The sequence below is a fragment of the Bos mutus genome, chromosome 13 (assembly GCF_027580195.1).
Source record: "Bos mutus isolate GX-2022 chromosome 13, NWIPB_WYAK_1.1, whole genome shotgun sequence".
Taxonomy (NCBI): Eukaryota; Metazoa; Chordata; class Mammalia; order Artiodactyla; family Bovidae; genus Bos; species Bos mutus.
This window is the reverse complement of record NC_091629.1, coordinates 11,544,240-11,559,343: the sequence shown is the minus strand read 5'-3', so window position 1 is coordinate 11,559,343 and position 15,104 is coordinate 11,544,240. Positions and strand designations below refer to the sequence as shown.

General features: G+C 36.1%; 1 protein-coding gene across 1 annotated transcript in view; it reads left to right on the top strand.

Moving 5' to 3' along the window:
- Window positions 1-15,104, top strand: part of DNAJC1 (DnaJ heat shock protein family (Hsp40) member C1) — a 182,875-nt gene that overhangs the window by 99,255 nt on the left and 68,516 nt on the right. Inside the window, exon 8 of the mRNA XM_070380991.1 lies at window positions 1,540-1,703. Coding sequence (XP_070237092.1) covers window positions 1,540-1,703 — 164 coding nt within the window. The remainder of the gene's footprint in view (window positions 1-1,539; window positions 1,704-15,104) is intronic.

The window sequence follows — 15,104 nt, the reverse complement described above, 5'->3', positions numbered from 1 at the left end:
ATACCATGTAGATTTTTAGGTACGGTAACAACCTTTTAAAGTAGAACTGTTCCCATAACACTGTATTCTTAATACACATTTTTTTTTTTTTGGCCGTTTTTTTCTATTAGGCTGCTTATCCTGTCAGGTTATAAGATCTCTTTATGTATTCTATATATGCATATCTTCTGTTTGTACTCTGCATTGTAGATTATCTTCCCAAATCTGTTCTCTCTTGATTTGTTTATTCTGTCTTTTATCTTTGTAGCATCTGGGTTTTCAGTCTTAGTTAAGATTTCTGCTTACTTTAAATAGTATAGTTAGTATTTTAGGTTTCTTTTTCAATATTTTCATTGTTTTGGTTTTTAAATTTAAGTCTCTTATGCAACTGTGATTTATTTTTGGTATACATTGTAAGGTTGTGTCCACTTTTCTTTCAAATGGATATTCATTTGTGCCAGCAACATTTATTAAATCCTCCTTCCACTGAACTGAAATATTTATGTTCTCTGATCTGTTCTAGGAATTTGTCTCTTCATGTGCCAACATCATATTGATTTTATTATGTTGGTATTATAGTGCATGTAAACACAGATACATACACATACACAGGATGGAGAAGATATGGTTCTAAGGATGGATGAGTTTGACAGTAGTGACCAAGAGTAGAGTTGCTTCTCAGTGTCAACGCTAATCAAGAAGGGATTTAATGGAGAGGCTAGTTGATAAACTGATAATCATCTGCTGATAACTACCCTTGATGCTGCCAAATTATATTTTGCCTTTGTAAAATATTGAAAAGATGAATGTATACCCTTAAGAGCTAGTTTTCTGCCAAGTAATGTGTTGCTGCTGCTGCTGCTGCTAAGTCGCTTCAGTCGTGTCTGACTCTGTGTGACCCCATAGACGGCAGCCCACCAGGCTCGCCCGTCCCTGGGATTCTCCAGGCAAGAACACTGGAGTGGGTTGCCATTTCCTTCTCCAATGCATGAAAGTGAAAAGTGAAAGTGAAGTCGCTCAGTCGTGTCTGACTCTTAGCGACCCCATGGACTGTAGCCCACCAGGCTCTTCCATCCATGGGATTTTCTAGGCAAGAGGACTGGAGTGGTAGAGTATATATATTTTTCCTCACATCAACTTGATGAGGTTAGATTTAACTCCCGTTTACAGAATGAAAATGGACACTTGTTCTAAGGGTTAAGTTACTTGCCCTGTATTATGCAACTCTTAGGTAGTAAAGGTAGGATTAAAACACTAATGCCCAGGCTCTTTTCACTACGGCTATGACCATGAGTGTTTCATGAACAGTACTTTGAAAACTAAAGATACACACAAATTGATATGAGGATTATATAATAAATCATCTGTCATCAACATCTATGAGTTTTATTTTAAAACAATGCCATGGATAATGCACAATAAAACTTAAAACTGATATAAGTAAAGTAATTCTATTTTTATGAAAGAACAATATATATGTTCTTTCAAGATAAGGTCTATGAATAAAATTTTAGTTCTTTTTATTATTATTTTAATTGGTGCTTTTAAACTTTTTTTTAGAACAGAAGAAAGTTAAAATAAAAAAACCAAAACCTGAATTTCCTGTATATACGCCTTTAGAAAGTACATATATTCAATCTTATGATCATGGAACTTCTATAGAAGAAATTGAGGAACAAATGGATGACTGGTTAGAAAACAGGAACAGAACACAGAAAAAACAGGTAAATTTAAAATATATATATATTTATTTGTCTGTGTCGGGTCTTAGTTGCGGCTTGTGGGATCTTTAGTCGCGGCATGAGAACTCTTAGTCGTGGCGTGTGGGATCTAGTTCCGTGACCATGGATCCAGTCTAGGCCACCTGCTTTGGGAGCATGAAGTCTGAGCCACTGGATCACCAGGGAATCCCCAAAACAGGTAAATTTTTTGAATTTTGCTCTGAGTAAAACACATACTGAAAAGTACTAAAATATATTAATAGATATAGAGCTCAGTAAACTATCTCATGGCAAACCCAGTTAAAACCTTTGTACACTAGTGTATTAAGTCACAGGGTCAACAAGTAAATAATTCTTACATATATATATATATTTTTTTTAATGTCTGTATCAATTTCTAGCTCAGCAGCAGGATTGAAAACTTTAGTTACTTTACATTCTTGCCAACACTGGGTCATGTCCACCACAGTAAGTGTAGTTAACATTGATCACCATACATGTTTACAAAATTTTTTGGTAAACTTTTAAGATTTACTCTCCTAGCAACTTTCAGATATGCAGAACACTATTATTAAGTATCATCACTATGCTGTTGCATCCCTATGACTTACTTATTTATACCCTTTCATCCATTTCATCTACTCCTCACTGCCACAGCCCTACCTCTTTTAAAAATCAGTCTGTTCTCATTTTCTTAAGCTTATTAGTTTGGGGGTTGTTTTTTTAAGATTCTTCTAGAAAAGTGAGACCATCTGGTATTTGTCTTTCTCTATATGATTTATTTTACTTAGTATAATGCTGTTAAGGTCCATCCATGTTGTCACAAATGGCAAGATTTCCTTATTTTTATGGCTGAATAATATTCCTGTGTGTGTCTGTGTATGTGTGTGTCACATTTTCTATATCCATTCAACCATCAGTGGACACTTAAGTTCTTTCCATATCTTGGCTATTGTAAATAGTCTGCAACAAACATTGAGGTGCATATATCTTTTCAGATTAGTGTTTTTCATTTTCTTCAGATAAACACCCAGAAGTGGAACTTCTATATCATCTGGTAGTTCTATTTTTAATTTTTGGAGGAAACTCTATACTGTTTTCCACAGTGGTTGGACCAATGTACGTTTCCACCAACAGTGCACAAGCTTTCCCTTTTCTTCGTATCCCTGCCAACACTTGTTATTTCTTGTATTTTTTATAATAGCCGTTCTAACTAGTGAGAGATGATATCTTATTGTGGTTTTGATTTGTATTTCCTTACTGAATAGTGATGTTGAGCGTCTTTTCATGTGTTGAGGATGACGTTAGCTCTGGGCTTGTCACATACAGCCTTTACTGTGTTTTGGTGCATTCCCTCTATACACAACTTTGTTGAGAGTTTTTACCATAAATGAGTTTTTGTCCAGTTCTATCAAATACATCTATTCAGATGATCTTACGCTTAATCATCTTACATTTGTGATGTTTTTTTCTTCCTGTAAATGATTTCTAATGTCAGTACCAATGTAGTAGGAAAAGAATATGATTTGATTTCAGTCTTAAATAAATTTAAGAGTTGTTTTGTGGGCTAACATATGATCTGTTGTGGAGATCCATGTGTATGTGAGAAGAATGTGTATCTGCTGCTTTTTGATGGAATGTCCTGTCTATGTTTATTAATTCAATCTCATCTAACATGTCATAAAGGCTAATTTAGGTGCTCAGATTGACTTTTTTTTTTTAATTCATAATATGCCTTTAAAATCCCTCCAAATTCATAATATGCTCTTAAAAATCCCTCCAAGTGTTTGAGTGTATCTGTAGTTTTTATTTTTATCACTGAATAATAATCCATTATATTGAATAATAATCCAGGACAGGGAAGACTAGCTTGCTGCAGTCCATGGGGTCGCAAAGAGTTGGAGATGCCTGAGCGACAACGACTGAACTGAACTGAATGATGCATAGTGGGTTAGTTCGCATGATCTAACGTATTATTTCTATAGGAACATATAGTGCATACTCTATTTGAGATTTATCCATATTCATGTTCCTACAGTTTTCTCTTTTTAGTGCTGAGTAACAGTCTAGTGTACGGGTACACTACAGTTTTTAAAATGTATTAGTGTATGGAAATTTCATTTGTTTCTGGCCATTATAACTAAGTTTTCTATGAAGATTTGTATACATGTTTGTGTGGAATTATGCCTTCCTTTCGCTTGGGTAAATGCCATGTAGTAAAATGAAGTTGCCAAACTGAGTTCCAGAGTGGTGGTAAGTTTTACATTCCACTACTAGTGTGTGAGCCCTGCAGTTGCTCCACATTTTGGCCAACCTTTGGTGTTAGATATACAGATCGATTTTAGCCATTCTGTATATCTATATTTACACCAGTACAATTTGTATTGATAATAAGCTATGTAATAAGCCTTGAAATCAGATAGTAGAAATCCTCCAACTGTTTTCTTCTTTTCAAGATTGTATTGACTATTCTAGTTATTTGCATTTCTTTATAATAAATTTAGATTCAAGTTGTCAATTTGTACAAGATTCTGTTGGAATTTTTATTGCAGTTGAATTGATTTATAGATAAATTTGGGGAGAATCTGACATCATAAAAATATTGAGTCTTTTGACCCACATGGTATATATCTCTTATCTACATCTTCTTTAATTTCTCTTAGGAACATATTTGGTCAAATTTATCCCTAAATATTTCATATTTTATACTATTCCAAATTATATTTTTAATTTCAGTTTCTGATGGATTCTTAAGATTTGAAGACCTAAGTTCTAGTTTTAACATCACTGTTTATTGCCTATATCATGTGGATTTTCATTTTCTTGTTACTTAACACCATACAAATAGTGTGAAATTATCTTTCTACCTTAGAGATAAAAGTATGTATGTTAAAACATTTCGTAAACTGAGAAACCCTAAAACAAAGAGTTTTCCTTTTATTCCATCCTTCTTTTGGATCTTCCTGTCATTTTCAAAGTTTTCGTCTACATTTAAATTTTTATTTTGTCCTTTTATTAGTGGAAAACAAATGAAGAGAAAGATATGTCCCAGTTGGCCTCTATGTTGTTTGTATTAAGAAAGTTGATTAACTTTGTTCAAGAGCTTCTCTGATAATCTCCCTAATTCGTTTTTGTTTTATCCAGTATATATTCAGAGTAGTTTTAAGTACTGTGTCTGTAAGCGCTCATAAAATATTGCTTTTAAATCATGTAATGGAGAGAGGATTTTATCATCATCATCTTCCTTTACATCTTGTGTGAGATATTGCCCCATGTTCTACTGTACATCAAGTTGCTCATTTAACTCTCATAAGAACCCTAAATTAGTAATATTTTTTCCGTCTGGAAGGAATGTCTGATTATCAGGAAGACTGTAATATATTTAGTTCAGTCATATGGGATTGCTGTTTTTTAAGGAAAAAACATTCGTTATCAGGAATTTTAGATGGCTCAACCAGTGTAAGTAAATAGGCATTAATCCATCTATGGAATTCCTTAACCTTTGTAAGCTCTTGAAGGGGTTAAACCCAGGTAATTTCTCCCAGAATTTGCCATAGCTTTCATTAGTGGCAGTGCCGAAGCACTTTGAAGCAATAAGTGAAAGATGACAAATATTCAGAGTAGGAATATTGGATGAAAAGTGAAATGGAAAAGTTATTTCTGATTATAATTGTCTGACATAACTTTGTCATAGTCATTTTTTAAAAATTTCTTTAACAATGTAGTTAAATATTTTTAAGTCCAATAGCAGATGTCCCAAGTGGCTTAGTGAATAAAGAATCTGCCTTCAATGCAGGAGATGTGGGTTCAATCCCTGGGTCAGGAAGATCCTCTGGAGGAGGAAATGGCAACCCACTCCAATATTCTTGCCTGGAGAATCCCATGGACAGAAGAGCCTGGTGGGCCAGCATCTGTGGGGTCATAAAGAGTCTGACATGATTGAAGATACTGAGCATGCATGCTGAAATATTGGATGAAAAAATAAATGTAGTTACTTCTGATTATAATTGCCTGACGTAAGTTGGTGATAGTTATTTTTTTAACATTTCTGAAACAGTGTAGTTAAATATTTTTAAGTCTAATAGTAGATTTCAGACATTTTTTATGTGAAAACAATCATTTGTGTATATGATTTTAAAAAGTGAGGTTTTAATGAGGCAAAATAATTTCCCACCATAAATACTATAACAAATAAACTCTTCTAAAATAGTTTCTTCTTCATCCCCCTGGTGACCTAGTGGTAATGTTCTGCAGTGTTTTATGTAGGAGACCTGCATTTCATTCCTGTTCTCGTTATCTCTCTCCCTGGGGCTGCAATGAATAAAATAAGAAATAAAATCACTATCCTCCATCCTTATTGCCATGGGCTGTACCTTGTCAGATTTCATAAGCTAAGCTAGATGGGACCTGGTTAGTACTAGGATGGAAGACCTCAAAACAAAGTCTGTGGAACACCCATCTTCTATGTAGCCACTATTTCATCTTCCTTGAACCCTTGTCTTAAAGTCATTATTGTACTTTCGTCTTTACTATTTGATTGATTTACTTGCTCTAGGGGGGGAAAGAAAGGTCTTTAAAGTAAATGCATTTCTAGTCATTTAAATCAATGCATTTATTTATTTTCCCTTTTCAAACTTGAAAGACTATTTAATTCAAAAGGTATTTGGCTGTATTCTTGGAAAAGACAGTATTCCATCTAGCGTTGTGTTTTATTGTTTAAAGTTTGTTTTCTTGGGGATTTCTCATTTTATTTATCTCTGTCCAGTATTCTGTGTTTCTATTTGTCTTGAGAGATAGTGTTGCCCTTGTTATATAAATAATATACAACACTTGGTATTATTTTAAAAACACATATAATGTAACCGTGTGAAGATTTGAAACTTAGAGAATTGTTTCCTTAAAACCTAGATTATCTACATAGCCTAACTTTAAATTTTAATTTTAAAAAATTCAAATGCTAGCAATTTAAATTAACTAGATCTTTGTGTGTGTGTATATATACAATATAATGCCTATAATTCAGTTAAAAATGCACTGATGTTTTAACCATGAATAAACCCAATCTGCCTATTGCTATTGTATCCAAAATACACCCAAACACACCTGTCATAATTACAGATGGTACATGTGCACGCGTGTACCCACACACAAACATATGTGCATACCTAAGCTCTCTAACACACTCGTTTTCTTTCTTCCTTGCATCTTTCCTTCCTTCCTCCATCCTTTCTTCCCTTCCCTCTTTCCTTCCTGATGACATTTTAAACAGAACCCCAATATATGAAAGACAGATACAAAAGGCTGAGAGCTTCTCTGGTTAATGTCAAAATGAGGGAGGCTAGAGCCCCATCCATCTAGCCTCTTCCTCATCGCATAAGGCAAGACTCCTCAGATAAACCCGAAAGTTGTAAGAAACATGGCTGCGCTGCCCTCCTCAGTTTCACATTCTTCCATTATACACAGAAATTTAATGTTTTCAAAGAGTTATGGTGAGTGCAGAAAAATGAGTAAAAAACAACAGAAATAAAATCAGGTTATTTTGAGAAAAGAGATACTTGAATAGAGATAATAGGTGGGTGAATGTAAAAAAGAGAAAGTCATTTAATTGATAAAGAAGGACATATATATCTTTATCAGGGAAACAACTTCCAGAATGTTTGTATTGTAAAAGGTTGATGGCTGCTGTGAGCATGGGCCTGAAAAGTATTCAACAATGACTTGGTGTTTTCTTATTCTACCATTATGCCAAATCCTCTTCATTTCTGTTTATAATGACTCCAAACCAAAACTAAACCCCCAGAGTCATAGCACTCAGTTCAAGAGGGATGGCATATTTTCTTTATGAAATACAATGCACTTTTTATGTTAAGGAAGTATTCCAGAGTTTATCTAATTTATATTTTAGTACCATTTAAGATAACAGTCCCTATATGTCATCAATGATATTTCAGAAAGTCATTTTAAAATTATTTTATATTGTTACTCATTTTAAAATAGCCATCTTCATAAAAATTTTTTAGACTACCTCACGGGAGTATTCTCTATGGGAGTGGTAGGTTGATAAATTTTTTTTTTAATCGACTCTTTGGAGAGAATAAAGAAGCCTCTATTTTAATGTTTGCCAAATTAAGTGGTAATCTACTCCCATCATGGCTGATTTGTAATTGTCAACAAGAAGTCACTGAAAGTGGAGTTGGAAGAGATATGCAGTGGTGATGTTACCATTTTGTAATACTCCCATCATGTAGATAAACTTGATGTGTATATCCTCAAGGGCATACATAATAAAATGTAGTAAAATAATTAGGAAGCAATGAATCTTGACTATTACCTTTTTAGTATAATTTAATTATTTGTTTGCGTTGATCACCAAGGAAGGCTTTCTTTTTTTTTTTTTTTCAAGGAAGGCTTTCTTATCTCTCCTTGCTATTCTTTGGAACTCTGCATTCAAATGGGTATATCTTTCCTTTTCTCCTTTGCCTTTCACATCTCTTCTTTTCACAGTTATTTGTAAGCCCTCCTCAGACAACCATTTTGCCTTTTTGCATTTCTTTTTCTTGGGGATGGTCTTGATCCCTGCCTGCTGTACACTGTCACAAACCTCTGTCCATAGTTCTTCAGGCACCCTGTCTATCCGATCTAACCCCTTGAATCTATTTGTCACCTCCACTGTATAATCATAAGGGATTTGATTTAGATCATACCTGAATGGTCTAGTGGTTTTCCCTATTTTCTTTAAGTCTGAATTTGGCAATAAGGAATTCATGATCTGAGCCACAGTCAGCTCCCCGTCTTGTTTTTTGCTGACTGTATAGAGCATCTCCATTTTTGGCAGTGAAGAATATAATCAATCTGATTTCGGTATTGACCATCTGGTGATGTCCATTTGTAGAGTCTTTTCTTGTGTTGTTGGAAGAGAAATGGTATGGGCCTAACAGAAGCAGAAGATATTAAGAAGAGGTGGCAGGAATACACAGAACTATACAAAAAAGATCTTCATGACCCAGATAATCATGATGGTGTAATCATTCACCTAGAGCCAGACATCCTGGAATGTGAAGTCAAGTGGGCCTTAGGAAGCATCACTATGAACAAAGCTAGTGGAGGTGATGGAATTCCAGTAGAGCTATTTCAAATCCTAAAAGATGATGCTGTGAAAGTGCTGCACTCAATATGCCAGCAAATTTGGAAAACTCAGCAGTGGCCACAGGACTGGAAAAGGTCAGTTTTCATTCCAATCCCAAAGAAAGGCAATGCCAAAGAATGCTCAAACTACTGCACAATTGCACTCATCTCACACGCTAGTAAAGTAATGCTCAAAATTCTCTAAGCCAGCCTTCAACAATACATGAACCATGAACTTCCAGATGTTCAGGCTGGTTTTAGGAAAGGCAGAGGATCCAGAGATCAAATTGCCAACATCCATTGGATCATCGAAAAAGCGAGAGTGTTCCAGAAAAACATCTATTTCTGCTTTCTTGACTATGCCAAAGCCTTTGACTGTGTGGATCACAACAAACTGTTGAAAATTCTGAAAGAGATGGGAATACCAGACCACCTGATCTGCCTCTTGAGATATCTGTATGCAGGTCAAGAAGCAACAGTTAGAACTGGACATGGAACAACAGACTGGTTCCAAATGGGGAAAGGAATACATCAAGGCTGTATATTGTCACCCTGCTTATTTAACTTCTGTGCAGAGTACATCATGAGAAACGCTGGACTGGAAGAAACACAAGATGGAATCAAGATTGCCAGGAGAAATATCAATAACCTCAGATATGCAGATGACACCACCCTTATGGCAGAAAGCAAAGAACTGAAGAGCTTCTTGATAAAAATGAAAGAGGGGAGTGAAAAAGTTGGCTTAAAGCTCAACATTCAGAAAACGAAGATCATGGCATCTGGTCCCATCACTTCATGGCAAATAGATGGGGAAACAGTGGAAACAGTGTCAGACTTTATTTTTTGGGCTCCAAAATCACTGCAGATGGTGACTTCAGCCATGAAATTAAAAGACGCTTACTCCTTGGAAGAAAAGCTATGACCAACCTAGACAGCATAGTAAAAAGCAGAGACATTACTTTGCCAACAAAGGTCTGTCTAGTCAAAGCTGTGGTTTTTCTAGTAGTCGTGTATGGATATGAGAGTTGGACCATAAAGAAGGATGAGCACTGAAGAATTGATGCTTTTGAACTGTGGTGTTGGAGAAGACTCTTGAGAGTCCCTTGGATAGGGAGGAGATCAAACCAGTCCATCCTAAAGGAAATAAGTCCTGAATATTCATTGGAAGGACTTATGCTAAAGCTGAAACTCCAATACTTTGGTCACTTGATGGCGAAGAACTGACTCATTTGAAACGACCCTGATGCTGGGAAAGACTGGAGGCAGGAGGAGAAGGGGACGACAGAGGATGAGATGGTTGGAGGGCATCACCAACTCAGTGGACATGAGTTTGAGTAAGCTCTGGGAGTTGGTGATGGACAGGGAAGCCTGGCGTGCTGCAGTCCATGGGGTTGCAAAGAGTTGGACACGACTGAGCGACTTAACTGAAAAATTCGTTTATATAATTTAAATTTTTATGCCGGATGTGTTTAACAGCCAGCTCACACAGTTCCTAAAACTTTGGCAGCTGGCTCTCACAAACTGGTATAAGTGGGATCCAGCATTCCACTGTCCATGGGGGACTCCATTTCTCTACCTTTTACTGTATGTCTGGTTTAGCCATCCTTCATGTCTCCAGGATTCACTGTAGTTATGCAGATTATTTTGCTATTGGCATCTAGGGGATATTTAGAGACTATAAATATCATCCTGTTTTCTGCTTCCTTTTATCAGTTTGTCTGTATTAAGGTATCATACTATTCTGCAGTCATTTAATATCTTCCTGTTACTTGTCTAGCAAGATGACTTTAAACCTGTCAAAATGATTATCTTCCCCATGTCTTAACAACAGAACCAAAGGAAACGAACCCTAAGTACATTGGAGATAATGGTGAGAGATTTTTGTTGCTACATCTTCACCTACCTAAAACTGCCTAGATTGATCTGTTTTATTGGTAAGAACATGGTTTTCATTTTTAAAAGCTTTTTAATGTAATTAGCTTGATAACAGCTGGAGTCTCCAATGAGAGGTCCCAATCTGTTACCCAGCAATTAACTATTTGTAGTCATCATTGATAATAGCAGCTTGCCACTGAATATTTTCATCATTCATCAGCTTACCCTTTAATAAAATTATTTTACACATGCTTTCTAAAGTGTATTATATTTTCAAAATAATTTAGCCATGGCATTATTAGATCTAGACTTTCTGCCTTTTTCAAAAGATAACTTTTAACTTTACCTTTGGTTAGAAAATCATATATTTTGCTGAGTTGGCCTTTTGTATTAAAGCTGTTTATCACTTAAGCTTCAAAAGAAAACTTTGTAAACACTGTCCCTGTCCATTGTAGACTGGCAGAAAAGAAACCCCAATAAATGATGCTATTAAAAGTGCATTTCAGAGTTCTCTTGATCATCTTGATGGAAAATGGCCAGTAGATTTGAAATCACAAAAAACCTAAGGTATTTGTTCACTATTTATTCTGGTATTCTTAATTTATTAAAATTTATTTTAAATCTATTAAAATCACTTTTACAAATACTAAGCACCTATATTTTGTGAAATTCTTTTAGAGGTTTAACTTGTTTGATAACACTAGAGTACAAAAGATGTCAAACCCTCAGTATTTTTCAGAGACATTTCTGACTTGAAGCCCTTCCCCATCAGGGTCTGTGCGATGTCCACTGTTAGCCATTCTTTGGGACTCTGTTCCTTTCCCACTTGTCTCTCCAAGAAGAGTTTTCCAGTCTGAGATTACTGCTCTGTTGGTTATCTGAGTAATGCCCTCCAATTCCTTCTGAAGTGAGTCCCGCTCGCTTGCCCTGCTGGTTTGGCCAGTGTGGTATCTGTAGTCTCTGATACAGCAAGAAACCCACTGGCAGCTGCTCCCCTCATTCCAGGCTGCGCCCCTCACTCAGGCTAAGCAGGGGCCTCGCTCCCTCTCTCACGCTTGCCTCCATACAAATATATCATCACTCCCTTCCAAATCCTGTCACCCCAGGTGCTGCACACAACGTCAGAGAACCCAGGTACCTATCCACCTTTCCCAATGTTAGATACCCCCCAAAATTATCTTTTTCTTTTCTTCACCTCCCTCATTCACACTCAGATTTTCTTTTCCATACTCTTTTCACACAAATGGAGCCTAACGGCCTCAGTAAGCACTGAATAGTTCTGAACTAGGACGCATGTGGTTAAGCAGTAAAAAAAAAAAACAAAACTATAGCAGATTTTTGTATCCTGCTGTATTAAATTTTTAGTAACTCATCCTGTTATGGAAGTTTTCTCTGAGTGGGAAAAGAGAATGAATATCACAGTCTTCCATCTTACAGACTAAGATAAAATGAAAGCACAAAATAAGAAGCTGCTTTTGTTGCAGACTGAAGTCTGTACACAAGATTTACATATCAGTTTGTGTATATCACATTCATGCATCTATTCAAGTACACAGATGAGTAGAGAACAAAGAACACTGTGAGAATTATATCAACAAATACATAAGGTGGCAGGCCCATCATAACCCTTCAATAAAATTAACCTCAATTAGATGATTTTCTAAAAGAATTCATGGTTTTATGGTTAAGGTGGGTGCTTATCAGCATGTTTTATTCTAGTAATACTCCAACACTAGTTTCATAGTGTCTTTCAAAGACTATTTCTTTGAGAAACTTTTTTTTGAGCACTCATTTCTTTTGTGATGGCTGTTTGACTTTAACTTATTTATAAAATGACTTTTTAAGAAACTCTCTACAATAGAAATAGTTTACAATCTTTTGTTAAGCCTGGGTACCTTATAATTAATGACTTCTACCACACCACCTGCTCCCTTCTGCTTGAATCTTACCATGTCAGTGTTGCTTTGAAATCTGAGAATCCTTTCCTCTTGCTGCCAACTAATATGCTACTTGTTTTAGTCCAACATCATATTACTGATTAGCTGAATGAGCATTATTTCCTGGGTTTTTTTTTTTTTTTCCTGTATCTCTAAATAAACCACTTTGGTCTTAGTAGGATTATGATGTTATAGAAAACATACTTAAATATGTTTTTCTGCAGAAAGGAGACCATAGAAAAGATGAATCATAATATGCTAAAGGCTTTCTAAAAGTCAATCTTTGATGATATTTAAACACAACTAGGTATACCTGTGGAGAGAGTGTTTTTAAAAATCCAGATTCGTTTCTGATCTTCCTTTAATAATGAAAGAGCTCTTTAGCATCCTGTAGTCTAGGATTTCGTTTTCGTGCTTTGTATATTTCCCTTACCTCTAGTCTTATTAATAATACAAGTATTTCAGGACCAAGATGAGATAATTACCTGGTCTTATAGTTCTTATAATTACCTGGTCACTTATATTATTCCATTGTGTCACTGTAAACCACATGATGGTTGAGCTTTTAACTTCATATCCCCTGAAGTGTCTGTCTATAGGGTAAATGTTAATTGAATTGAATTCACTTGTTGGATTAAACTGATCCCACTAATTTACTTCACTCTATCACTCAATACCCATTACATGTTTTTACCCTTTGTGTGTTTATCTTTGAATAGATTATCTTACTTCTATGATTTTAAATTTTCTGGAAGTATCTCACCATATTTGCAACTAGGAATCACAGGGATAGGGCCAGTTTATTTTGATACTGGATTAGATTCAAGTTTCTGGACCAGAAAAGCAGTTTTCCAGTGTTGTTCTTTTAAGAAGAGATATCCTGTTACAACAATACTGTTAGTATTGAGAAAATAACAACTTGCTCTATCTAAATAAAATGCCCACAAGGCCAAAGTGTGTTCCCAATTGCTAATTTAGTCATCTGTCATGTGGAGCAGACTACTCCCACAAATGTGATCAGTTTATTCTCTCCCAGGCTTAATCTGTATGTTAAGCTAAGTTACATGTAGAAGAGCCTTTATCAAATATACTGTGAAAATCACTTTCTCATGACTCAGAGATACTCAAGGAGAGAAGAGAGTGAATTCCTAAAAGAAAGACATGTTGAGCAAAGACATAGGGGTGAGACATTTCAGAGCATGTTCAAGGTAAGATGGCAGGCCGCTGTGTCTGGCTTCCAGAACACAGTGGGAATATGCTGTGAGATAGGCTGGAAAGACAGGCAGGTAACAAAATACAGAAGTTTAAGTTTACCTTTTGTATTTTATATAGTACAGAATCTTTGGGTTTTGAGCTGGAAGTAGTGAGGTTTGTTGTGCTCTGTTTTTTAAAGATGACTAGCGGCAGTAGTCTGAAACTGTGGACTGAGAGTAGAAGGGCGTTCCAGAAATGACCCAGAAAGTTCAGATTTACCTATAATCATAGCTAACTATGATTCTGAATAACCCTGAACATTCTTTGGAAGGACTGATGCTGATACTGAAGCTCTAATACTTTGGCCACCTGATGAGAAGAACTGACTCATTGGAAAAGACCCCGAGGCTGGGAAAGATTGAAGGCAAAAGGAAAAGGGGGCAGCAGAGGATGAGATAGTGTCACCAACTTAATGGACATGAATCTGAGCAAACTCTGGGAGATAATGAAGGACAGGGGAGACTGGTGTGCTGCAGTCCACCAGGCTCCTCTGTCCATGGGATTCTCCAGGCCAGAATACTGGAGTGGGTAGCTGTTCCCTTCTCCAGGGCATCTTCCCAACCCAGGAATTGAACCCAGGCCTCCCACATTGCAGGCGGGTTCTTTACCGTCTGAGCCACCAGGGAAGCCCAATAAATACTGGCACCAAAACTCAAATTATCTATCTGATTCTAAAAACCATACACCATCCTCCCCCTATAATATAAATATAGTCATCCCTGAGTATTCATTATGGATTGATTCCAGGACACCACTCCCAACCCCAGGAGACCAAAATCCACAGATGCTTAAGTCCCCTATATAAAATGGTATACAATTTGCATGTAACCTATGCACATCCTCCCATATACTTTAATCTCTAGATTATTAATACAATGTAAGTTCTGTGTAAACAGTTGCTAGCATGTAGCATATGCAACTTTTGTCTTTTTGGAACTTTCCAGAAATTTTTTTTTTCTGATTATTTTCAATCCAGAGTCGGTTAATCTGGAGATGCAGAATCCACAGATATAGAGAGTTATCTGTATATTGTATTTTAATTATGTAAATATCTGTTAATTAGGAGAGAACCATTTCTTTTCACTTTTATGTCCCAGGGTCTTAGTACAGCGCCTGATAAACAGTGGGAACTTCATTAGTTTAATCGGTAAACATTTGTTGAGCACCTGCTAGGCATTGTGCTAGGGTGTGCATATGACTCAGCTCTAGTAGA